Source organism: Pleurodeles waltl, chromosome 3_1 (assembly GCF_031143425.1).
Source record: "Pleurodeles waltl isolate 20211129_DDA chromosome 3_1, aPleWal1.hap1.20221129, whole genome shotgun sequence".
Lineage (NCBI taxonomy): Eukaryota > Metazoa > Chordata > Amphibia > Caudata > Salamandridae > Pleurodeles > Pleurodeles waltl.
The window spans coordinates 164,239,260-164,266,389 of NC_090440.1; the positions used below are offsets into that span (position 1 = coordinate 164,239,260).

At 43.3% G+C, this 27,130-nt stretch overlaps 1 protein-coding gene across 12 annotated transcripts in view; it reads left to right on the forward strand.

Annotated features, from left to right (window-relative positions):
* HERC1 (HECT and RLD domain containing E3 ubiquitin protein ligase family member 1) overlaps positions 1 to 27,130 on the forward strand; it is a 1,155,039-nt gene that overhangs the window by 50,054 nt on the left and 1,077,855 nt on the right. For all 12 annotated transcript variants that reach the window (XM_069222059.1, XM_069222062.1, XM_069222061.1 and 9 more), the window contains exons 7-10: positions 5,189 to 5,332; positions 11,593 to 11,720; positions 17,554 to 17,698; positions 17,795 to 17,966. In XM_069222059.1, coding sequence (XP_069078160.1) covers positions 5,189 to 5,332; positions 11,593 to 11,720; positions 17,554 to 17,698; positions 17,795 to 17,966 — 589 coding nt within the window. The remainder of the gene's footprint in view (positions 1 to 5,188; positions 5,333 to 11,592; positions 11,721 to 17,553; positions 17,699 to 17,794; positions 17,967 to 27,130) is intronic.

Consider the following 27,130-nt stretch of genomic DNA (forward strand, 5'->3'; position numbering starts at 1 on the left):
AAGGGAGAGCCATTACTCCAAGAGTAGATAAAAAATATAAACCGCCACCAACAGACCCAGTGTACATTACACAACAGCTAACACCAGACTCTGTTGTAGTGGGAGCAGCGCGCAAAAGAGCCAACTCTCATACTTCAGGAGATGCACCACCTCCAGATAAAGAAAGTCGAAAATTCGATGCTGCAGGCAAAAGGGTGGCAGCACAGGCAGCAAACCAGTGGCGTATCGCAAATTCGCAAGCTTTGCTAGCCAGATATGATAGGGCCCATTGGGATGAGATGCAACACCTTATTGAACATTTACCCAAGGAGTTCCAAAAGAGAGCGCAGCAAGTAGTAGAAGAAGGACAGGGTATCTCAAATAATCAGATACGGTCAGCAATGGATTCTGCAGACACAGCTGCTAGAACTGTCAACACAGCTGTAACAATATGGAGACATGCATGACTGCGTACATCAGGATTTAAACCAGAGATACAGCAAGCTGTGCTGAATATGCCATTCAACGGACAGCAGTTGTTTGGGCAGGAGGTGGACACTGCAATCGAAAAACTTAAAAAAGACACTAACACGGCCAAAGCCATGGGCGCACTCTACTCCCCACAGAGCAGAGGCACATTTCGAAAAACACAATTTCAAGGGGGGTTTCGAGGGCAAACCACAGAAGCCACAGCCTCACAAACAAAGCCCACTTACCAGAGCCAGTATCAGTGGGGAGGTTTTCGGGGACAATATAGAGGGGGACAATTTTAAAGGAACAGAGGAAAGTTCCAAAGTCCCAAAACTCCTCCAAACAAACAGTGACTTCAAGGTCACAAATCCCCAACACAACACCTGTGGGGGGGAGACTAACCAAGTTTTACAAACATTGGGAGGAAATAACAACAGACACTTGGGTCTTAGCAATTATCCAGCATGGTTATTGCATAGAATTTATCAAATTCCCTCCAAACATTCCACCGAAAACACACAATATGTCAAAACAACATATAAATCTTCTAGGACTAGAACTTCAAGCATTGCTCCAAAAAGAAGCAATAGAGTTAGTACCAAAACAAGAACTAAACACAGGAGTTTACTCACTGTACTTTCTGATACCCAAAAAAGACAAGAGTCTGAGACCTATACTAGATCTCAGAACATTAAATACCTACATCAAATCAGATCACTTTCACATGGTTACATTACAAGACGTAATCCCACTGCTCAAACAACAAGACTACATGACAACACTGGATCTAAAGGATGCATATTTCCATATACCAATACATCCTTCACACAAGAAGTACCTAAGGTTTGTATTCCAAGGGATACATTACCAATTCAAAGTGTTGCCATTTGGAATAACAACTGCGTCAAGAGTTTTTACAAAATGTCCAGCAGTAGTAGCTGCACATATCAGAAGGCAGCAAATACATGTGTTCCCGTACCTAGACGATTGGTTAATCAAAACCAACACGCAAAAACAGTGTTCACAACACACAAATTACGGCATACAAACCCTACACAAACTAGGTTTCTCAATCAATTACTCAAAGTCACACCTTCTGCCGTGTCAAACACAGCAATACCTAGGAGCAACAATCAACACAGTAAAAGGAATTGCCACTCCAAGTCCACAAAGAGTCCAAACATTCCAAAATGTCATACAAGCCATGTATCCAAACCAAAAGATACAGGTCAAATTAGTAATGAAACTCCTAGGCATGATGTCCTCATGCATAGCCATTGTCCCAAACGCAAGGTTGCACATGCGGCCCTTACAACAGTGCCTAGCATCACAGTGGTCACAGGCACAGGGTCAACTTCTAGATCTGGTGTTGATAGACCGCCAAACATACATCTTGCTTCAATGGTGGAACAGTATAAATTTAAACCAAGGGCGGCCTTTTCAAGACCCAGTGCCACAATGCGTAATAACAACAGATGCATCCATGACAGGGTGGGGAGCACACCTCAATCAGCACAGCATCCAAGGACAATGGGACATTCACCAAAAACAGTTTCATATAAACCACTTAGAACTGTTAGCGGTATTTCTAGCTCTGAAAGCATTTCAACCCATAATAACCCACAAATACACTCTTGTCAAAACAGACAACATGACAACAATGTATTACCTAAACAAACCGGGAGGAACACACTCGACACAGTTGTGTCTCCTAACACAAAAAATATGGCATTGGGCGATTCACAACCACATTCGCCTAATAGCACAATTTATTCCAGGGATTCAGAATCAGTTAGCAGACAATCTCTCTCGGGATCACCAACAGATCCACGAATGGGAAATTCACCCCCAAATACTGAACACTTACTTCAGAATGTGGGGAACGCCACAAATAGATCTATTTGCAACAAAAGAAAACTCAAAATGCCAAAACTTCGCATCCAGGTACCCACAACATCAGTCTCAGGGCAATGCACTATGGATGAACTGGTCAGGGATATTTGCGTACGCTTTTCCCCCTCTCCCATTTCTTCCATATCTAGTAAACAAGTTGAGTCAAAACAAACTCAAACTCATACTAATAGCACCAACATGGGCAAGGCAACCTTGGTACACAACACTACTAGACCTTTCAGTAGTACCTCATATCAAACTGCCAAACAGACCAGATCTGTTAACACAACACAAACAACAAATCAGACATCCAAATCCAGCATCGCTGAATCTAGCAATTTGGCTCCTGAAATCCTAGAATTCGGGCACTTAAACCTCACACAGGAATGTATGGAGGTCATAAAACAGGCTAGAAAACCTACCACTAGACACTGTTATGCAAATAAGTGGAAAAGATTTGTTTATTACTGCCATAATAATCAAATTCAACCTTTACACGCATCTGCAAAAGAAATAGTAGGATACTTACTACATTTGCAAAAAATCTAACCTAGCTTTCTTTTCCATTAAAATACATCTTACGGCAATTTCTGCTTACCTACAAATTACGCACTCAATTTCATTGTTTAGGATACCAGTCATAAAGGCGTTTATGGAAGGCCTAAAGAGAATTATACCACCAAGAACACCACCAGTTCCTTCATGGAACCTCAACATTGTCCTAACACGACTCATGGGTCCACCTTTTGAGCCCATGCACTCTTGTGAAATGCAATATTTAACGTGGAAAGTTGCATTTTTAATTGCCATCACATCTCTAAGAAGAGTGAGTGAAATTCAAGCATTTACCATTCAAGAACCATTTATTCAAATACACAAAAATAAAGTTGTTCTACGGACCAATCCTAAATTTTTACCAAAAGTAATCTCACCGTTCCACTTAAATCAAAGGGTAGAAATACCAGTGTTCTTCCCACAGCCAGATTCTGTAGCCGAAAGAGCACTACATACATTAGACATCAAAAGAGCACTAATGTACTACATCGACAGAACAAAAGTAATTCGAAAGACCAAACAACTATTTATCGCCTTTCAAAAACCTCATACAGGAAATCCAATTTCAAAACAAGGCATTGCTAGATGGATAGTTAAGTGCATTCAAACCTGCTATCTTAAAGCTAAAAGAGAACTGCCTATTACACCAAAGGCACACTCAACCAGAAAGAAAGGTGCTACCATGGCCTTTCTAGGAAATATTCCAATGAACGAAATATGTAAGGCAGCGACATGGTCTACGCCTCATACATTTACCAAGCACTACTGTGTAGATGTGCTAACTGCACAACAAGCAACAGTAGGTCAAGCTGTATTAAGAACATTATTTCAAACTACTTCAACTCCTACAGGCTGAACCACCGCTTTTGGGGAGATAAGTGCTTACTAGTCTATGCACAGCATGTGTATCTGCAGCTACACATGCCATTGAACGGAAAATGTCACTTACCCAGTGTACACCTGTTCGTGGCATTAGTCGCTGCAGATTCACATGCACCCACCCGCCTCCCCGGGAGCCTGTAGCCGTTTAGAAGTAGATCTTAAACATTTGTACATTTGTAAATATATTACTTAAAACTTTATTATGTACATACGCATTCACTCCATTGCATGGGCACTATTACTAGCATACACAACTCCTACCTCACCCTCTGCGGGCAAAACAATCTAAGATGGAGTCGACGCCCATGCGCAATGGAGCCGAAATGGGAGGAGTCCCTCGGTCTCGTGACTCGAAAAGACCTCTTCGAAGAAAAACAACTTGTAACACTCCGAGCCCAACACCAGATGGCGGGATGTGCACAGCATGTGAATCTGCAGCGACTAATGCCACGAACAGATGTACACTGGGTAAGTGACATTTTCCATATATATCAGCCTGTATGCATTTGCTGGAAGTGGAAGTCTCCCTTAGTATATTGAATGCAGATCTACTTCCACACTACCTGTTGAATGCATCAGGCTCACCTTTGTGGCTTTCTATTGACAAATACAGTCTCTGGACGCTAATGATCCCTCTGTAGAACTAACATCCTTTGCCTGATACTCCCACCTTTATTATTTGTTGCACTCTGAAGAAACCGTTCACTGGATCAGTCTTCATTGTTTGAAACTATCCTTCCCTTTGACTTCTGTATGACCCCCCCTCCACCATCTTTTCATTAAAAAAATCTCAACTTTTCCTCATCAGCCAATCATTTTCTCTCCTCTCTTTTCTTTCTCCCTATCTCTGCATCCCTGTACAACCATCTTTAACACACTTTGCATGATTACTTCCTTCACTCAATCTTCTCTCCGCCCCATTCCCTCTTCCACAGTCTTCCTACAAGGATTCCAAATAGAAGTACTGCCTTTCTCTTTGGACTCTTGCTTGTTGTTTATAATTTGTAAAACTCTACTTTGAATGCCATTTCTGTATGTGTTTTTGTCTACACATATAGTATATATGCTGATTCCCAGAATGTAATATGCAGTCTGTTTGCCTCAGGGTAGGACTAGAGAGAAACTAGACTTATGAGAGGCAAAGCTTCAAGCAGGTTATGTTGCCACATGTATCCCTCCCTCAACAATATTAGTGAAAATCCCATGATGGAGTTCTGTTCATTATTCTTCAGCTGGACCCAAACTATCTGGTAGTTCAGTAATTTGCTATTAAGTAACAAAAGCTTTTTTCCTAAGTAGTTTGTCTTTTGTCCAAAAGTGCTCTATTCTTTGCATTTCATGTCTAAAATATGTGTTAAATTTTCTATAGTGGCTTGCGACTTGTGTTCATTAATCAATTTCTTTTAAGGTCATGGTGACAGCAACAGTCGCAATATCCCAACACTGGTGAAGGACATTAGCAATGTTGGTGAAGTTTCTTGTGGTAGTTCACACACCATAGCTTTATCCAAAGACGGAAGAACAGTGTGGTCTTTTGGAGGAGGAGACAATGGTATGTGATTTATTGTTGTGTTGCCTTTTAATCATTCATCAACATTTAGAGGAGCTTTTGGCATGCTGTAGTGGGACACTCTTTGCCTCTCTATGTACTGACCGAAATACATACACAAATCTTAACTCTTCCCCACCCCCGTCATATACAACTTTCGTTAAATGCAGCATGCACTGATAATTAGATCACCTATATGCTTAACAAACATCCTACAGTTTATTTGTTTGCTTATGGTGTATATGAATAAATTAGCTGATTTTAGTCCTATGGGTGCCTTAGCTAACCTGGCCAGCGATTAACATAAACAATATATACTTTTGTAAATAATAGAAGTCCTTTACCTTTCTGAGTGCATTGTTTTTGGTAAGAGCTTGCACTTAAAAGTACCAGTACTTAAACCTAATTTATTCATCTGAGAAAATAAGAGCTCAGTGAGTTGCACCTACTGCAGTTTTTTGTGTAATATGTCATAAGTTTGAACGCAGCTAGGGTCTATTCAGCTTTTCATTTTCCAAAAACAACAAAATAAGTACCATTAAATGTATAACTTTGTTGCTAGTACAATCAGGAAATGGCAGTTTTATTAAGGATACAGACATAAGGCGTATGCTTTAAACTTTCTCTGCTACACAATTAGCAGGCACAGAAAATAGCAGAAGAAACTGCAGTGTCCAGGGTATTAATCAGAAAAAATAGAAACTACAACATTGATGGGCAGTTAAAATTCATTCACGTCCTTAACCAGATTGTCTACCATGTTATTGGCCTCTTTTTTTTTTTTTTTTCTTTTTTTTTTGAGATAAGGACCCAATGAGAAATGTTCAAAACTTGAAAGAACATTTTAGTTCATCTTGGCACAGTTGGAAGAACATCAGTCTGCTGTTGATCATTTACAATGACAAAACATGGCAGTTATAAATCCATATCAAGCTAAATTCAACAGGATGACAAGTAACTGTAGTCTGGTTAAGAAGAGTTAATCATAGTGAGCAAACACCACATAACATACATTTTTAAATAAATGCTATTTAGGCAGTCAAAAGAGTCCCATTTCAGGCTAGTACAATCCTCTTCTGTGTCTTAAAAAAAAAAAAAAAAAAAAAAGATTCTTGATTGCGGCAAGAACATTTTATTTCCTGTGTTAGGACAGGAGACCAGGGTTAGTTTCCAAAGTTTAGTAGCTACTATCACATCCACATCAGACATGAGTGCCTTAAATGTAGAATTGCAGAACCAGTTGGCTGCTCGTGACATTTTTAACCTGATACCTAGAACCCAAAAAGATTTTGTTGCAATGGCATCTGTGGCATAAATAACCCCAAAAGAGCTAGTATTGATTTCTGCTTATTTTATGATCCAGTAAAGCCATTTGAGTTGGCAGAGGATACTGTGGGAAAAGGTTTCCTGAAAGATATCAACAATTGTCCTTGTAGCCTGGATCATGCTTCCTCTTAGTTTCATGCATTTTAAACATTGAACCACACATAGAATAAGATAATTGGAGAAGCTCAGATAGGCGATACATTTATTACCAGGTTTTGTTCTACCAAACACTGCAATGTCTTTAGGAGTCTTTAGGTCCTTCAGAAGTAAATACTCTGCTAAGTCTAATGATGAAACATCGGACAGTTCCCTGCAGAATAACAGGCAAAACAGCATCACATGTTAGTCTGACAGTAGTGTCAGGAGATGTAACACCATTTTTAGATCTCATAATACTGAGCCCTTAGACTCGGGTGGGATTGGCAAATGATCCCCATTAAAAATTTACAAATCAAAGGATGTTCACCTGTTGATGTGTCATGGTGAAATGCCAGACTGCTAAAAATGAACATTGCAGCAAGACCTGCCTGTCAGTTGTGAGAAGAATTTAACAATAAAGACTACATATAGTCATCCATGCAATTCGTAACGTCTGTCACACCAGTTGCCTCCTCTTTGCAAGGCAGAAGAGTATAGTTTGTGAGTGCTAGTTGCCCAGTCTTTTTGGTAACAAAAGCTGCCATCTGTGAAAGTCCAATGACTTGCCATCTGCTCTGAAAATTATCCATGCAGTAAATTGAGAATGTCAGACTCCAATAATGTGTGATTGTGAGCCGCTAATACCATTAGTATAGAATCGATGTTTAGGTAGAGGGATTAGAAGATCCCCAGATAGTTCCAGTAGCACTAGAAACCAAGTTTGAGATCTCCAGGTCTGTGCAGAAGAACCAAGTCTGCTGTCTGCCTATGTGCCTGAGAAGTTGTCCCATGAATCAGTAGAAAGGGGAGGGAAGCCTAATGATGGGACCTCCTATAGTCTTGAAAGAGGCTTCTGTGGCCAGAATCTCCTGGTCTGGTCTTCAACTGAAGAAAGGAGGGCTTTGAGCATTAACATGAGTCAAAAAGGTCCACTTAGCAATGATATTATATGCTCATAATTTGCTAGGAAATTTGAGTGTCCCATTTGCAACCACTGACATCCCTGAAGTACTAAGAGTATTAGTCCACTACAACATTTGTTTCTCCTGGGAGATATTCAGCTACTACTGAGTAACACTGGTTGATGCAAAAGTGCCTAAAATCTTTTGAAATATCTGCTAGGAGTTTGGATTGCTTCCCCATGTTCTTGGTATAGTAAACTGCTGAGAAGTTGGCCCTCTTCAGCAGGATGCAGCAGTGAGTCTTGTGTTCAGTCTGGCATTGATTTGCAAAGGAACCTATCAGACGTTTCAGGCTGGTGATGTGAGGATTCAGTTCTTTTTCTGACCACTTGCCTCTGGTAGAGTGGTCGCTGCATTAAGCTCCCCAGCCTCACCTGCTGGCATTAAAGTTTGATCAAATCCAGCTCGGGCCGAAAATTTCCTTTCCATTCCAGATCTGAGTTTCAACCAGCACTGGATTTTAATGAGGGGAACTGAGGTGTCAAAGGGGCCAGCCTTTAAGATTAATTTTAAATCTATAAATAGCTATGTAATGTAAAGGACCCAGGAAGGTGGCTTCAGTGACAGATGCTAGAAGTCTGGCAGCTCTAACCAAAAGTTTCAGGGATACCAGATTGTGTAGAAGAAATATCCTGTAGCGGGGTAATCACCCATTTGAGATGGGTTAACAGTTTGAGGGTCCTGTGACATGAAAATGTCATTAAAATCATCATAGGAACCCCTGTTGTTCTTAAAAATTCTATTGGTTTCGTCAGTTTAGTGAAACACCAAAAGGGCTGAAGCAATCCTGAAAAAGAGTGCTGTGACACTTGAATTGAAGAACCTATAGTGAAGCTTAAAGATGAGGATTGCAAGGTAAGCATATTTCAAGACTAATCTAATTATCCAATTGCATTTTTTTAGTAGGTGTCAGAGACCTTGGATTTCCTTCTACTTGAATGCCAGTGCATCACTAACTTGTACTTGCGAAGACTGATGACAAGGATGAATCTGCCCCCTTTCTTCTGTGCCAAATAGGTATTGCTTAGACCTTCGCCTGCCCTATCCTGTGGGTACTAAGTGTTACAGAAGCCACATTCTGGCAAGAGTTCCTGCACATCCAACCTAAAGATCAACAATGCCCTGCTCTCAATGGGAGAAGAATAGTGTCTTTGTGGGAAGTGTCTGAGTAGGAAAAAAGTTCTGATGATACACTCTTGACTATTTCCAGACTTCAAATAAAGATTTTAAGTTGATTGGATGCTTCCTATCTCATAATGCACCATGCTACCTCTTGTGTGGGAAGGAAAGAATGTACTGGAACGATCATGATCTTGGCAGTCCCCATGCTTGTGGGTGTTCTGAAAGCACTGGAAACTATTTAAATTATTAAACCAGATGAGTGCCCCTGCCATGTTTAAACGGATTGTTCTTTTTTTTTTTTTTTTTTTTTTTTTTTTTTACGCAACCCTCTTCCATCTGTCAGGCCACATAAATTGCAAGCCTTCCCAAGTCCACAGTCAATTCTCAATAGAATTCAGCTGCGCCTTTCACAAGATATGGTGCATTTGGTGTTGTCGAATAGGCATGTCACCCTTTGTGCCCAACCTGCGGGTGTCTGGATACACAAGGTTGCTCTCATCCTTGGTAAGACGGCTCATATCAAGAAATTCAGTTTGTGGACCTGAAAATCCCATAATCAGGCTTTCCAAGAATGATGACATTTTAGTGGTCTCTCACAAACTTGCCTATAAAGGTTAACGTTTTAGCATCAAGTCTTGGGAGTGCAACAGCCTGACTCTCCAGGTAAAGGCTAGGGCATTCATCTTTCAGGCGATTATGTATCTTCTTTGTGATAGGCATTTGCAAAGGTGCACAAACATTTGCAACAACAGTTGTGGGGCACTCTGAGAACCAAGTTAAGAAAGTGTCCCCTGAATTCAAAATATCAATTTAGCCAAGAGAGCAAGAAGGTGAGCTTATCTCTTTAGTCATGTCAGAATAAACCTCTTCCATTTATTTGCCCCATCTGAGCATCTCAAGCATTGTAGTGGATTGGGAAGACAAAACAGAGTCAGTGTTGTGGTCCTAGGAGTGCATCAAGTGGGTGTATGTGAAAGTTCTGTATAGTTCCTAGAGCTTCATATAGAAGGAAACTTGCATGTAGCTTTTCAAAGGCATCAGAATGGACAAACCAGTCAGGTTTTCAGCCGAGCCTTAGATCCTTGTGTTTTGCCATCAGGATCTGTGTTATTGATGGAATTATCATTCTGCCCTGTGGACGTATTAATGGTTGTGCCAGGGCCTTGAGTTGCCTAGTTGGAGAGGCTAGGGCTTACGATATAGCTCTTTATATGAATTGTTGAATAAATGAACAAATGAGTCACTTGTGGCTGACAAACAATCATCCAGCATGTAAGACTTCCTCACAATACTTTTCATAGGATGCAAAGGAGGGCTTGCAGGAAGACACAGTAAAGCAACAATAATAATGTTTTCTGAGTAGCATCAAGGCAAATAATAGCCTTACAGGACACAAACATATATGTCACATAAATATGAAGGGTCGATTCTGTCAGTGGTGGATAACCAGCCAGCTTGGCAAATATGGAGGACCTGCGCCTTGGTTGACAGTACTTATTTTTAATGGCGATTGAGAGTGTTTGTCAGCCTTTCTTGCTCTTCCTGCTCAGGAAGAGCCTTCAAATACAGATGAGCTCTCCTAAAGGCTTAAGCCTGTGTGAATACAGTTATTACAACCCTGGCATAAATCTTGTTCTGGGAGTAAGGAAAGATGTTAGCAGGTTGCAACCAGGCAAGAAGGAGCAGTCATGTTCTCCCCCAGGTAGTATGGCTAGGAAATGTTATTCTGCAATTCCATGCCCAGAAGCAGCAGCCCTCAGCATGACAGAGTCTCATGCACAGAGTGTAAGAAAGGCAGGTACAGCTGCCAATAAAGGCCTTTGTGCAAGCCATAAGTCCTGAAAAAAGTCTTATTAAGCATTCAGATAACAAGACATGCAAGTTGAAAACCCAGGTAACAGTAACACACTGGTCTTGAAGTGTTAAAGGAAAAACATGGAACTCTTCACTTGCTGAACAGCAGCAAAGAAAGATGGACTAGAGTGAATTGGGATTATCTGCCCATCTTGTGTGATTTGTAATTTTTCCTACTAGATCCAGTGGACATTGTAGCCTCTTTTCCAGTGAATGCTGTAGAGTAGTAAATAGTTGATAACATTATTATGATATAAAAGATGGTAGTGGCATTTTTTTTATCTTAAACTCCTTATAGTAATTATTTTGTTTCTTATGCTCCCATTTGAGCAGAACGTCTGTGTTTTTTTTGATAATTTAAACTTTTAGGAACACATTAACACTGCACATGATTTATAATTTTAGAAGTCTTAAATTATATTTGGCCTAGTTGGAGAAGTGTGGCTCAATGGTTAGAGCGGCGGACCCTGATGCAGAAATCTGGCCCGGGACCCTTGGCGGGTCTTGGGCTCAATTTCCTCTGACCTGATAATTCTAGCATTGGTGCCTAATCTAATTCATGGGTCCCACTCTGTAACTCTGGGCAATAGCTTGCTTAATCTCCACAACGGCCCCAACAGCGCTGGGATGCCTGGCTTCACCTTGGAGGTTGCCCAGGAGTGGGCACCTCACAGGGAAAAGCCAGGAGGGGTTCCACAGCGGTATGCGTACAGCGCCTTGAGACCCTAACGAGTGAGTAGTGCGCTATACAAGTACGAAGTTTACTAGTTCAATTACACTTTCAGTGTTTGTTGGATATTTTTACCAATTTAAAGTCCATTTGTGCATGTTCTATCTTCAGTGTTTGTCTTCATCCTGTAGGCAAACTTGGGCACGGTGATACCAACCGAGTGTACAAACCAAAAGTAATTGAATCCTTGCAAGGAATGTTTATTCGAAAAGTATGTGCAGGAAGCCAGTCTTCACTTGCCTTGACGTCGACAGGACAGGTATGTGAATATAGCTCTATAAACATATTTGAAAAGACGTGCTTAAGGTAATCAGTTCTTGATAGAAAAGTTCTCATATTTCTAGCAGAGTGGTGGGACAAAAAAGCAGCAGTAAGTGTACATATTTGGATTCTACCAAGTGCTGCTATATTAAAATGTTGGCTGTAAAAGATTAATTGAACATATGCCTTTGCCTCGCTAGCATCTAGATTCCCCCTCCATGTTCAGTGTTAACATCTTTGGCAATGTATTTTAAATTAGTTTTCCCTCTCAAAAGTTATTTATCTTGACCAGTTTTTCAGTATAGTCATGTTCTAGGTTCTTATAAATCAAAGCTCAGAGTTGTTCAAAATCTGTTGTATTTGAAGCATGTGTTGTAGGTCTTTTGGTGCGCACCCTCTGACCATATCGTGCTGGGCATGGACTGCAATAAATTTGTTTGGGGGTCTGTTTCTGTTTCTTGTGTGTCACATATGATTCATGATTATGTCCCTGAAGCCCCCCCCCCCCCCATGAATCTGTAACTCTATCAACTGAGGTGCATTACATTGCAAAAAGATGATTAAACTCTGTAGAGATAGTATAGCTCCTCCACTGAGTCTCATCAAGTGGCTTGCAAAGAGGAATTGGAAGGCACTGACATGGAGGGAGTGCGGGAAGATCATTACTTCTCCATAGTTGACCTTAAGGAGGAGTTGGGCACAACACCCTCTGAGATTAACTGAGACCCGTGAGAGCAGTGGGTCTCCAGGGATTCCAAGAAGCCCACATTCAAAAAGGCGAGACTGCACACAGGACTCTTAAACACCAGGAACATTTCAGTCTCAGAAGCCACCACTGTACTGGATCCACCTCAAAAAGACCTGAGAAACTGTTTGTCCTCAAACTAAAAACAGAGGAGTGGGACTTTACCATCAAAAGCAGAGTCAACCCCAAAATTTAGATAGGCCTGGACACCCTTACCTCAAATGTGGACAGGTGGATAATTTAGATCTACAAATGACATGGTCTGGGCATTTGTTTTTATTGGAACATTCCCAAGTAATATTTGCACATGACTGATCCATTTCTGGAGTGGCATAGTGCACAAAAAATGATGAACTGACTGGGATACAGCTCAAATTCATTTTACTATACCTAGGTTTTCATATCTCCCTAAACTGTACAGAGTATTGATATGTCTCACACTAAAATGTTTGTCTGGTCTTATAATGTATTTTTGCACTAATTTTCAGAGACCATAATTGCAGTTAGGGGATGTTTTGAGATTTGAACGAACTTGTAAAGTAAATGGCAAACTATATGCTTTGAGTTGGTGTTAGAAATGGGGTCTTTAATTGGCAGGTATATCCACCCAGTCCAAGTAAGGACCACCACTCTAGTCCGGGTAAGTCAGACACACTAAAAGATAAATTGTGTTCACCCTCTAGTAGCTTGGTACAGAGCAATCAGGCTTCTCTCAAGAGGTAATGTGTAAAGTATTTGTGCAACACACAAAGTAATACAATGAAAACACCACAAAAAGACTCCACACCAGGTTAGAAAAATAGATTGATTTTATAAATGAAGTCCATAACGACAAAAATCCAGTGACTAGAAGTTGAGTTATGAATTTTAGAAGAGTAAATGTAAAAAATAGCGCTTAGATGCAAATAGCGCTTTAGGGGTTAGTTGTGGTCACTCTGGTCTAGGGCAAAGTCAACAGTTCATGCCAACCGCAGTGGAGTGTGGGCCAGGTACAGTAGCCTCGTACACCCAGGGAAAAGAGTACCTTGATCCTGGATGCAAACACAAGATGCAGGTGTTGTTGCATCTGTCTTACAATCCAGGATTTGTAAAGCGCAGCAAATCCCCTGTGAGGATCTCAAGGCGCTGAATTTTAGGCATGGGGAGATTAATTGATTTTCCCAAAATCACTGAATGTTGAATCAGTGCTGAGACTCGAACCTGATTCCCCCAGATCAGAAGTCAGCAGCTCAAACCGTTACTCCACATCCTCGGTAGATGCATCAGTTTCACTCCCACAGTCGAGGGATGCTTCATTTTTCAAACACGTTGATGGCGATACGTTGGTTTCCAAAGACGAACGTCGAAGCATCAATGCGCTTATTCCGAAGCTGATGCTATGGGATTTTCCATGCTGTCAAATGGATGCGTCTGTCTTCCTTCAACGATGGCTGCGATAAGCTGTTTTCAGTGCTGCATCATTGCCAATGCGGCGGGTGCTGCTTCCAGCATGCAGAGTATGCGTTGGTCAGTGCGGTGTTGGGAGAAACCTTTGGGTTGCCAGGCAGAATCCAGCTTTCCCTCAGCAGGGTCCGAGAGCAGCAGGACAGCACATCAGAAAAGCAGTCCTTCCAGGTCAACAGTCCAGCAGAGTGACAGTCCTTGATGCAGCACAGCAGTCCTTCTGACGGAGTCCAGTTGTAGGTCCAGAAGTGAATGATTTGATGGAGTTGGAGACCTAATACTTATACTGAAATGTGCCTTTGATGTGAGGTGACTTCATACAAGGGTCTTTTGAAAAGCACGGGTATCACATCTTCTTCAACCCTGGCTCCAGGCTATCAGTAGGGGGAAATCAGCCCTTTGTGTGGGGACAGGCACTGCCTATTCAGGTGTAAGTGTCAGCCCGCATCCCCCTCTTCCTGCCCTTGAAGGGCCATCTGAATGCAGATGCACACTCAGACACACCTAACCTTCCTGTGTTTCTGGCTGTCTAGAGGGAATACACAAAGTGTAGCTGTCACTTGCTCCAGACTTGTATTGAGACAGGGTCAAGGCATACAGAGCTGCAATAGCAGAGACGTGTCCCTTTATTTCTGAGCACTTTCTTCTGTCCTTCGTATTTTAAGGTTGTGATAGGGATGTTTTGTAGTTTTGTATGTGATTTAATCTTTTGTATATTAATAAATGATGTGTTTTCTGATCTGATTTTATTATGCTGCTTATTAATAATAGGATGTATGTTCCCGAGTGGGCATTGTAGCCTTTTCTAAAAGTGGCATTTCTAAAATAGTAATGTTAAATCCCTCTTTACCAGTGAAGAGGACTTATCATGACCATTCCAATGATATGATACATGACCTAGCTACTCCTTCTCAGTCAGGAATTATAGCTTAAAAATGCCCAATGTTAGCCTATGAGAGGAGTAGGCCTCACAGTAGTGAAAAACAAATGTGGGTGTTTTTTACTACTAGGACATGCAAAACTTAAAACGTACATGCCGTACCTCTTTATTTACACAGCACCCTTCCCTATGGACTACCTAAGGCCTACCTTAGGGGCGACGTGTAATAAAAGGGGAGGTTAAGGCTTGGCATAGGGTTTTAAATGGCAAGTTGAAGTGGCAGTCAAACTGCACATACAAGCCCTGCAGTGCCAGGCTTGAGACATGTTTAAAGGGCTACTTGAGTTGTGGCACAAGCAGTGCTGCAGACCCACTAGTAGCATTTCATATACAGGTCCTGGGAATATGGTGTACCACTTTACATGGGATGTACAGTTATCTATACACCAACGTTATAATGTTTAGGGGAGAAGCACATGCACTTTAGCACTGGCCAGTAGTAAAGTGCTCAAAGTCCTAATACCTACAAAAAGAATCAGCAGAGTTTTTGGGGAAGACCACCCTAAGGCTGACAGGTCTAACTGTTGGTTATTTGTTTTATTGTTCTGCTTGTAGTGTTGCAGGGCTTGAAAATTCCACTCCACCACTCACTTTGGTGAGTCTGATTTGATCAGGTCGAGCTAGTTTTAATACTTACAAACCAAAAAACTGTTAGCGGAGCACACATATAAGAGTTCCTAAACTTCACCAAAATAACAGAATCAATAATCAATTGTGTATCAATACAGACATATTATCTAATTACAACATATTTTTACAAAAAAATTAAAATAGGTATGTGGCAAATTAATTCAAATAAATCAATTTATTAAACACAAAAAAACAAATCCATACCAAAAAACAAATTCCTAACAAACCTAAAGTTATATTATAACATGATAAGTACTCGGGCGTAATTCTAAAACAAACAAAAAAAAGAGTCCAACTACTAAACATTTCATAAATATTAGCCAGATTCGAATATTCAGTCACATTTGTAACCAATTCATGAGAGTTCCAACTTAGAGCAGTCTTTACAGATGTTGACAGGATTCAGCCAATAGTTGAAGTTGACAGGATTCATCCGACACGTTTCGTCCTGTTATAGGACTTTTTCAAGGCTCTTAACATGTAATGTGATCCATTTTCTTCTATGACATCGCTTTTGCTACTATGGAAATCTTCACGATTGACCTAATTAAAGGTGGTGATGTTTACATAAATGGACGACTTCATCTTTTGGCCTCTCTTCTGATGTTCAATACATTTTTAATACTTACTCATCCCTTCTGGTGAGTTGACACTGAACAGGTGTTCTGTTCAGTTGAAAAGTGGAGGGGCAATAAAAGATGCCTTTAAATCTTGTTCTTATGTAACATTTGCCTGTGTTCACAGACAGAGGTCAAAAGTCAGTTTTTCTTACAATTAATTTTCCATCTGACTGCAGAGTTCCAGGACTTTGTAAGGTGAACTGGGTGACCTGCTACTTAGAATGTAAAATAAAAGGATATAGGGTGTCAGGTTTTTCCTAACACCCAACATTTATATTACTAAGTCAACTGTGCAAACACTTCAAAATATATTTCAGTAGTTGTGAAAGCCCTTCTTTTTTTATAGTTGTGTGATGAAAAAATATTTGAATAGGGTAAAAACAAATCAGAAAACTTTACATGTTGATGTGCAAAGGATATGTTTTGTGAAACCCAATTTTCACAGATTGTTAATACTCTATATAATTTTATCAGTAAAGCTTCACGTTAGTGGAGAGGTTTTTGGACATTTCTTGGAAAGTTACTGTGTGTTGATGACAATATATTACCACATCATGGTTTAGTAATATATTTATTTATTTATATTTATTAAAATTGACTGTTTAAACAAACTGAGAAACACTCCTGCCCTGATGGCAATGTTAGTAAAAAAGAAGTCCCAAGTTAGATGGGATAGACCTCATGGGTATGTGGGCTATATTCTTGTGATGCATGCCGCAAACTCTAGTCTACTTAATCAAATAAAAGAGCTTTTTTGTACTGCAGAAATGCTGAGCTTACATATTTGAAGGTGCAGTCATATGTGAGAATTAAGAAAAAGGCGACTCTGTAAACTGTTTGCCTAGGATCACACAATTTGAGACCCATTTACGGGTCAAGTACATTACAGTTAGGTTGAGTAGATTATTTAAGTTACTCGACCTGCAGGTCTAGTAATATTTTTATGATTTTTCAAGTCCTGTGTTAGTTTACATTGTGCTGCATAACACCATTAGCCTAGTCCTCCTCAGAAGTAATGGATTAACCACAAACGTTTAATATGGAAACCGAGCCCAGTGATCAATTTCTACCCAGATCTGCCTGTAAATAACTTTTATTAATCTAATATCTATCTATAGTGTCAGTGTGTGGCATGGCAACTAAAGGCCTGATTTAGAGTTTGATGGAGGGGTTACTCCGTCACAAATGTGACAGATATCCCTTCAGCCGTATTACACGTTTTATAAACTATAATGGAATTGTAATATGGCGGACCGGATATCTGTCATGTTTGTGACGGAGTAACCCCCCACCACCAGACTCTAAATCAGGCCCTACATATTTCAGGGAATAATTCCACACAAAATATATGCATGATAGATTTATGCTCTTTCATCAAATGGTAAATCATTGTTGAATAGGTTCAGAGATTTAAACTCTTTTTTTTTTTTTTTTTTACATTATTTTTTATTAGGTTTACGCCTGGGGTTGCGGTGCTTGCCTTGGCTGTGGGTCCTCAGAAGCTACAGCACTAAGACCAAAGCTCATTGAAGAGCTAGCTGCTACAAGAATAGTTGATATTTCTATAGGGGACAGCCATTGTTTGGCTCTTTCACATGGTAAATTGATACTTCACTAAAGCATTTGTTTATCCTTCGGTGTAAATGGAAAGTCTATTGAGTTAATGTTTCTGTATTATGTTTTTTATGGTATAGATAATGAAGTTTATGCCTGGGGTAATAATTCAATGGGCCAGTGTGGCCAGGGCAATTCAACTGGTCCCATTACTAAACCAAAAAAAGTAAGTGGGCTAGATGGAGTAGCTATTCAACAGATTTCTGCTGGAACATCCCACAGCCTTGCATGGACAGCACTTCCTCGAGACAGGTGAGTGACAAAAGATTAAAGAAAAGAGATTCTAATAAATGTGTCAGTTTTGCTGCCACACTTGATGTGTTTGCTATAGGTTGGGATTATTAGCAATTTCCCCTCTGTACTCTGTACCGCATTCAGTGGCAGCAGTCATGTTATCTTGCAGTCTAGAAAATATACAACAATCTAGTATTAGGTTAGGCAAAAGTCACCTTTAAGCTGCATTATGCAGAATGTGTTCAGCCTTCATCTTAGGAAAAATGTATTTTTCCTCATTAGTCATTCGGTTGTCTTTCTTATAAGTAACATTTGACTCAAGCTTGGGTTTTTAGTGTTATTCCTAGAGGATCTATTTTATATAACTGCAAAGGCCGAAAGTCTTATCCTTACAGCCCAGTACCACGAAACATGTAGTGTAGCAATTGATGCAAGAAGAATGTGTATGGAGGTGCACAAAATGTAGTAAATTAACGGTGAAGACTAAACTTGAAATGTAAGCTCTATTGAGTGCTATTACTTTTTATTTCTCCTTTTTAGTTCAAGTTTGGTTTGTATATAAAGAATAATGTTCTGCTGATTGGGAGGGGTGGAGAGGGGGAGTGCTGCTACTAACCAAACAGCCAAGTCTTGTGGTGTCTCCTGAAGGTAAGTAGGTCCTGTGTCTGTCATAGGTGGGTGGGAAGAGTGTTCCATGTCGTGGCGGGGAGGTGGGAGAACGAACTGCCACCAGCGGTCGTTTTTTGGATGCATGGGACGGTGGCGAGGACAAGGTCAGTGGAGCGAAGCTGTCGGTCGGGGTGTAGAAGGAGAGCCGTCTGTTGAGGTATTCTGGTCCAGTGTTGTGTAGTGCCATGTGAGTATGGGTGAGGAGTTTGAACGTGATTCTCTTGTTGACGGGAAGCCAATGCAGGTCTCTCAGGTGGAGTGTGATGTGGCTGTGGCAGGGGATGTCCAGGATGAGGCGTGCAGAGGCGTACTGTATGCGTTGCAGTCTCTTCTGGAGCTTGGCCGTGATTCCTGCGTAGAGGGCGTTGCCATAGTCCAGTTTGCTGCTTACAAGCGCTTGGGTGACCATCCTTCTGGTTTCAGTGGGGATCCAATTGTAGCTCTACCTAAATATGGAGAGGTTGTTGAAGCAGGAGGAAGAGACGGCATTGACTTGCTGGGTCATTGATAGCGATGAGCCTAGGATGAATCCCAGGTTGCATGCGTGGTCGGTGGGTGTCAGTGTGGTTTCCAGTGTGGCAGGTCACCAGGAGTCGTCCCATGCAAAGGGGGTGGAGCCGAGGATGAGGACCTCAGTTTTGTCGGAATTCAGTTTCAGGCAGCTGTTCTTCATCCATTCGGCAATGGCCTTCATTCCTTCGTGGAGGTTGGTTTTGGCGGTGGCGGGGTCCTTGGTGAGGGAGAGGATCAGCTGGGTGTTACTGGCGTATGAGACGATGTTGAGGTTGTGAGATCGGGTGATGTTTGCGAGTGGCGCCATGTAGATGTTAAAGAGGGTTGGGCTGAGGGATGATCCCTGGGGTACGCCGCAGATGATTTTGGTGGCTTGAGAGCGGAATGGAGGGAGGCGGACTCTCTGAGTTCTGCCGGTGAGGAAGGAGGTGATCCAGTCCAGGGCTCTGTTGCAGATCCCTGAGTCGTTGATGTGTGTGCGTAGGGTGTGGTGGCAGATGGTGTCAAACGCGGCTAAGAGGTCCGGGAGGATGAGGGCCGCTGTCAAGTAAGGTCCTGATATCGTCGATGGCAGCAATGAGGGCGGTTTTGGTGCTGTGGTTCCTGTGGAATCCAGATTGGAATGGATGCAGAGTCTTGTTCTCCTCGAGGAAACGGGTCAGTTGTTTGTTGACAATTTTCTCAATGACTTTTGCCGGGAAGGGGAGCAGGGAGATGGCCCAGAAGTTCTTGAGGTCTTTTGGGTCCTCCTTGGGCTTCTTGAGGAGGGCGTTGATCTCGGCGTGTTTCCAATTCTCCGGGGAAAGTGGCGGTCTCGAAGGAACTGTTGATGATCTTCTGGAGTTGGGGTGCAATGACGGAGCTCGCTTTGTTGAAGATATGGTGAGGGCAGGAGTTGGATGATGAGCCAGAGTGGATGGTGTTCATGGTTTTGATGGTGATGTCGTCGTTAACGTGGATCCAGGAGAGCAGGAGGCTGGTGGGTGATGAGACAGTGGTGTCAGTGGTTGACGGGGGGGTCTGGGTACTGAAGCTGTCATGGATGTCTGCAATCTTGTGGTAGAAGAAGGTGGCGAGGGAGACGCAGAGGTCTTGTGATGGCGGGATGTCATTGATATTGGAGCCGGGGTTGGAGAGTTCCTTCTCGATGTTCAAGAGCTCCTTGTAGCTGTGTGCGTTGTGGTCGATGAGTTCTTTGAAGGCGGTTCTTTTGGCGGTTCAGATGAGTTGGTGGTGTCTATGGATGGCGTTCTTGAAGGCTGTGTGGTTGTCCGGTGTCAGTTCTTGTCGCCACTTTTTCTTGAGTCTTCTGCATGTTTGCTTGGATTCTTAGAGGTCGGCGGTGAACCAGAAGGCCTTTCTATCGGTGTGTCTGTTAGAGGGTTTCTTGATTGGGGTGAGAGTGTTGGCACAGTTGTCGATCCATTGCCTGAGGTTGCGGGCTGCTGTGTCAGTGTCTGCAGTGTTGAAAGGTGGGTTCCCAGAGAGGGTGGTGATCAGCTGGTCTTCAGTGACCTTGTTCCTTCCATCTGCGGTGGGAAACCTGTTGCGGGTGATGGTGTGTTGTGGGATTCTCGAAGGAGAAGTGGATGCAGCAGTGGTCGGTCCAGTGGAGTTCGGTGGTGTGGCTGAAGGAAACGTGTTTGCTTGCGGACAAAATGGGGTCGAGTGTGTGGCGCGCAGCTGTGCAGTGGCCACCATTAAGCGGGGAGGTGGAGGGGGGGGGGGGAGAGAGAGAGGACAGCTGGGAAGTGGGAGCGAGGGTGGACAACGGCGTGAAAAAAAGGGGGTGGGCCACGGGGGGGAGGGGAGGGAGGGAGGGAGGAAGAGAGAGAGAGAGAGAGAGAGAGAGAAAAAAAAGAGTGTAACGCAAAAGGAGCACTGTGGAGAGCGAAAGGCAGACACGATCATAAAAGGGACAGACAGGAAAAGAAAGCACACGGAGAGCTAAGCAGGAAAAAGGAGGAGAGAGGCAGAGGGCAGCCTAGTAGGAAAGCAGAGCTCCTCAGCAGGGATGAGGCGCAGGCAGAAGCCTGCGGGTGGAGGAGGGCCGCAAACTCAGACAGAGGTCAGGAGTTCAGGGGAACAAGGGCTCTGCTTACCAGTGGAGCTACGGGAGGCAGAGCAGTTCACTGACCAGGTCAGTGGTATTGCCCAAGTCCTCTGGGTGATCAGGTAAGTCAAGGCGCAAGAAAGTCTGAGAAGTCAAAGCGTTCTTTGACTTACTTCAGTATTGGAACTTCATAGATTCACATGATTGAATACTTCCCCGTCGTCGAGATGTCAGTCCCCAGTGGAATATACAAACTAGGCCTGAAGATGTACATACGCAATCCATGGACTAGGCCTCAACAGAATAACCTATCATAGTCGTTTTGTAAAATAGACCCAAACTCAAATTTGAACCAGTCAGCCCCTTAGAACCTCCTGTGAGGAGCTTCCTTCCTCAGATTTTCCACTGCACGTTGTGCTGAGGAGTCTCCTTTGAGCTCTGCTCAATATTTTCTCTCAGAACATCTACTACTTCAGTTCTAGGACATTTCTTTTCTTCTCTGGTTCTTCAAACTGGCTGCATGTCAGAGACACCAAGGAAAGGCCTTTTTAGATCTTGTGCCTCTTGTTTGAAGAAAAGATTATATGTGGATGATCCACATGAGGAATGCATTTACTGCCTATATCCCAGCCACAAAACAAAGGACTGCAAAATATTTAGAAAATTCTCTACAAAGACCTTGAAGGACAGAGAAGGTCGCCTGCTGTTGTGGCTTCATAGAGGTAAAACTGGACACTCGGCCTCTGATGAGGACAGTGCCTCCTCCTCTATTTCTGCTCCTAAAATACCTGTGAAGAGAAAACAGGAAGGCTCGAATATTCAGGAGCCACCTAAGAAAAAGGCGCAAAAACAAACAGGTGCATCTACTAAGAGTCATAGCTCTCCACAGAGGAAAAGAACACGGGCACAGAAATCCTAAAAAAATCAGTTAAAAAGACTGCTTCTGAACTGGCTACTCCACCTCCTAAGCTTCTCCACAAGTTTAAGAAGCCAAGTTCAGCACCGTCGACGCCGCCATCGTCAACAGTACTTTTGTTGATGACTGTTTCATCAGTGACGCGGGTTATAGTCACTCTTTCAATATCGACGGCAGCGGCTGCAGGATCCTCGTTGATGACACTATCATCCTCGTAGACGGGGCGCCCCATCTTGTCAACGCTATTCTCGCCAATGACACTCCCGTCGTCGATTGATCTCACGTTGACGATGCCCTCGTCGACGACGCCTCCGACGACACCTCCATCGATGACGGCCACACCGTTGACGATGTTTCCAGTGATGATGATATCGTTGACACCCCGTCGATGACAACTGGTTTCTTATTGACTATGAAAATGTTTCCAGCAAAGCGGCAAAGACCATCAACATTGCCATTGTATCAATCTGCGCAGCATACTCCTCTCAAGAGGCTCTCCAAGGCTCATTTGACACAGTCTGTCGCATCACCAAGCAAGGTGTCAAGGCTTTTGCCATCTAGGTTTTTAGATGGTGACGATGACTAGTACTCGGATCAGGACGCATTGTTTGGGGTGGCTAGGAGTCCTTCCCAGTTGCATGTTAAATGTCAGGAGTACTCTGATGATGACTCCTATTATGGTCCGCATTATTATGATCCAGTCCCACAGCAACAGCAAGGAATGGTGTGCTTGCCTTCTGGTCTTGTTTCCGATCTACAGGCCATGCTGGCAGATTATAGAGAGCGCTTCCATCCTCAGTTGGTGAAGGATCCCACGCCAGTCGTGACTGCACCATGTACTCCAGTACCTCTACCAGTTCTTCCTGCTGCGCAGCAAATTCCTCCTGAAGCTCCACAGAGTCCTCATGTCCAGGCCTCTTCGGACGAAGCGGCTGAGGAAGGAGAAGTTCTTTCAGACCAGGATGAATGGGGTGATTATGTGCTGGAGCCAACGGCAGTTGAATCTCCTCCAGAGGATATTGCCTCTTTTCACAATCTATTAGAAAAAGCGGCTGCGCTGTTTGAGCTGCAAATGCCATCCACACAGCAGGACTGCTTTTTATATGACTTTAAAGAGCCGCATAGGAAATTGGTCAGAGCAATTCCTATCATTGACCACGTATGGAATCGGGGATTAAAAACTTATGAGGAATCCAGGGACAGTGCCAGTGGTATTACCAAAGCTGGACAAAAAATATAAAGCGACAGAGGACGCCCCTGCTTGCCTGGTGGGTCATCCAAAACCTGATTCAGGCTGCCCAGCGACGCTCCAGAAATCCTTCAGCACCTCTATCTGCCCCTCCGGACAAAGACGGAAGGCGCCTCAACAACATTCGTAAGAGGTTTTCTTCTATGTCTGCCATTGTGGGCCGTGCTGCAAATTCCCTGGCGCTCCTGGGCAGATATGACAGGCAGCTGTGGTCGGACATCTCACATTCTGTCGATCTTCCATATTCCAGGAAGTCGTAAGCAAAAAAGATCCTCATGGAGCGTTAGCGCACGTCTGCATAGGTTATTGACTGTGCTGTGGACATTGCAGCTATGGGGTTTCAGCTACTGGCTGGTTCAGCCGTCCTAAGGCATCAAGGGTGGCTGAAGGCCACACATTTTAGACCGGATGTCCAGACCAAGATCCTGGACCTCCCTTATGATGGGCAAGACCTGTTTGGTAAGCATGTGGACAATGCTCTTCAAGCTATCAAAACAGATACGGGTCACTGCAGTATAAGCGCACACCCTTTCGAGGAGCCAGGGGTAGAGGACACTTCCTTTCGAAGTGGCTACAAATCATTCAGATATCCAACTTATCGCTCTTAGTACCAATCTTCCAGACCGCAGTACCACCAGAGGCAACCTCCGACGGTGGCATACAACAGACCTCCTCCTAGAGGAAAGTCGGGGAGACAATCTACGGATGCCTCACGCAGGCAATACAACCTTCAGGGTCGGCTAACTCTCCTTCTTTGACTCATCACCTGCACGTTGGCGTCCGATCACAAACAACAAGTGAGTTCTGGACATAATAACTTTTTGTCATCTGCTAGAGTTCACTTGCGTGCCTCCTGAGACTCCGCCTTCCCGGGAACGTCGACAACATCTACATTTTCTCCTTCTGGAAATAAATGTCATGTTATCCAAAGGGGCAATAGTGGCAGTCCCTTCTTCGCAAAAAGGAAGCGGTTTGTATTCTCGCTTCTTCCTCATCAGAAAGAAGTCCTGTTTGTAGAGACCCATCCTAGATCTGAGGCAGCTTAACAAATATCTCAAGAAACCATCCTTCCGCGTGGTGACATTGAAGGATGTCTTGCAACTTCTCAACAGAGGGGATTTCATGGCTTCCCTAGAGCTGCAGGATGCCTACTTCCACATACCCATTGACCCCAAGCACAGAAAATTCTTAAGATTCACAGTAGCCGTCCGACACTTTCAATTCAGAGTGCTACCCTTCGGACTCAAATCCGCACCCCGGATTTTCACAAAATGCTTAGTTCCTGTTGCAGCATATCTGAGGAGTTTCAAACACCAGATATTCCAATATCTAGACAACTGGTTGCTAAAGGCTCCAGACATCTGCACCCTACGCCACTCTCTCAAGACCACATTACGCCTCTTCCATCAACTAGGTCTCACTCTCAACAGACACAAGTCTCATCTTCAGCCTACCAGAAGAATAGTCTTCCTGGGAGCTAATCTGGACCCGACTCAAGTAAAGGCATTCCCAGCGGAGGAACGTCAACTCAAGCTTCTTACCCTAGCGGATACAATTCAAAGAAGAAAGTTTATTTCAGTTTGAAAGTTCAAATCATTACTGGGGATGATGTCCTCCTGTATCAATCTAGTTCCCCACTGTCGCCTTCGGATGCGCCCTCTTCCGGATGAGCTCGACAAACAGTGGAAACAGACGCAAGGTTCCTTAGGGGACATCATACAGATAACAGCAAGGATTGTCGACTCCCTCCATTGGTGGTCAACACCGGCAAACATCTCCAAGGTTCTAGAATTCTTAGCTCAGGTCCCTCCATTTACGATTACAACGGATGCTTCGATGGAGGGATAGGGGTGCATGCCTTCAGGATCTTCAAGTGAGCAGCAGGTGGCCCCCCTCTCATGCTACTCTTCTCATCAACTTCCTCGAGCTCAGAGCGGTATACCTGGCATTACAGGCTGTTCTGCTGAGAATCCGAGGCTCATCGGTGCTTATCCAGACAAACAATACAACCACCATGCACTACATAAACAAACAAGGAGGAATTCGGTCTCACTTGCTGTCCACAGAAGCTCAAACCATTTGGACCTGGTGCATTGAACATTCAGTGCACATACGAGCAGAACATCTTCCGGGAGTGAGCAACACCACAGCAGACTCCCTAAGCAGGCTCGGCACATCTTCCCACGAGTGGGAGCTGAATCGGAGAACGCTGGACGCAATATTTCTCAGGTGGGGAAAACCAAACCTGGACCTCTTCGCGACATAACGGAATGCGAAATGCCGGCTTTATGCAAGCTGGCATCACCAACCAGGGTTGTGGGGAAATGGCCTTTCGATAGCATGGTCAGGGATTTAGGCTGACGTTTTTCCTACGATACCTCTTCTTCCGCGGGTAATCAACAAGATCAAATCAGAACCCTGACAGATAATCCTGATTGCTCAAGTCTGGCTGCGTAAACCGTGGTACACAGAGCTTCTGTTGCTGTCTTCGTGTCCTCCCATCAGGTTAGCACCTATACTGGAGCTACTAACCATCAGCCAGGGCCAAGTGAGACATCCGGATCCCAAGTCTCTCAGATTATGTGCATGGCTCCTGAGTTCAATGAGTTCGGACATATGAATATTCCTGTTGACTGTCATGCCATTTTAGCTAAAGCATGTGCTGATATCACTTGTAAAACATACAAATTAAAATGGAAACTGTGTTGTTTATGGTGTGCTCCAAATGGCATTCATCCGCTTACATCTGCTCCAGAGCAAGTTTTACAGCATCTTCTCCATCTGGCGCAGTCTGGTCTTGCGCATGCATCCATTAAAGTTCACCTAGTTGCCATCTCCAGATATAGACGGCTATCTAAAGGACCATCCTTCTGGTCTCATCGGCTTATCAAGCAGTTCATGAAAGGTTTGTTCCGATCCTTTCCTCCAGTCAAAGCATCGCTTGGCAACTAAATACAGTCCTAGATCAACTAATGAAGGAACCATTCAAACCCATTCATAAGTCTGACATTAAGTATCTCACCTGGAAGTTAGCGCTCTGCTTGGCTTTAACATCTGCTCATAGAGTAAGCAAGATCCAAGCATCTACCATCCAGGAACCCTTCATGAAGTTTGCGGACGATAAAGTCATCCTGCGGACAAACCCATAGTTTATCCCCAAAGTGCCGTTAGACTTCCATATTAATGAGCCAGTATTGCTAAAGACTATCTTTCCACGGCCTCAGACTGGGGCAGAAAGATCGCTGCATTCCTTGGATGTCAAACAATGTCTTAAATTTTATCTGCAGCAAACATCCTCGATCCGGAAGGCAAATCAACTATTTGTGGCATTTAGTGCGCCAAGAAGAGGGCATCTTGTTACTAAACAGACTATTTCTAGATGGAGCTCAAGCACAATAGCCTTTTGCCATCAGAAGGCTGGTCGACCCCTGGATGCCAGAGTTTGTGAACATTCTACCAGGGCAGTATCTATATCCTGTGCGCTCTCCTCTGGGGAATCCGTGGCAGACATCTGTCGAGCAGCCATGTGGAAAACAACACACGCCTTCATGAAGCATTACTGTCTGAATGCTGAGACGCTCCGAGATGCAGCGGTGGGTCAAGCAGTCCTTAGACATTTGTTCCGATAAGGTGAGCTGTTTGTTTTCCCACCATCTGCTTCTGATATAATATCACATTTTCTGTTCAGTCTTAACGTACCTCTCATGCATATTCATGTTTCAGAAGGTTAACTTTTGTTGCTTTGCATTTACCTGTCTAATGCTAACGATGTCTGATGATGA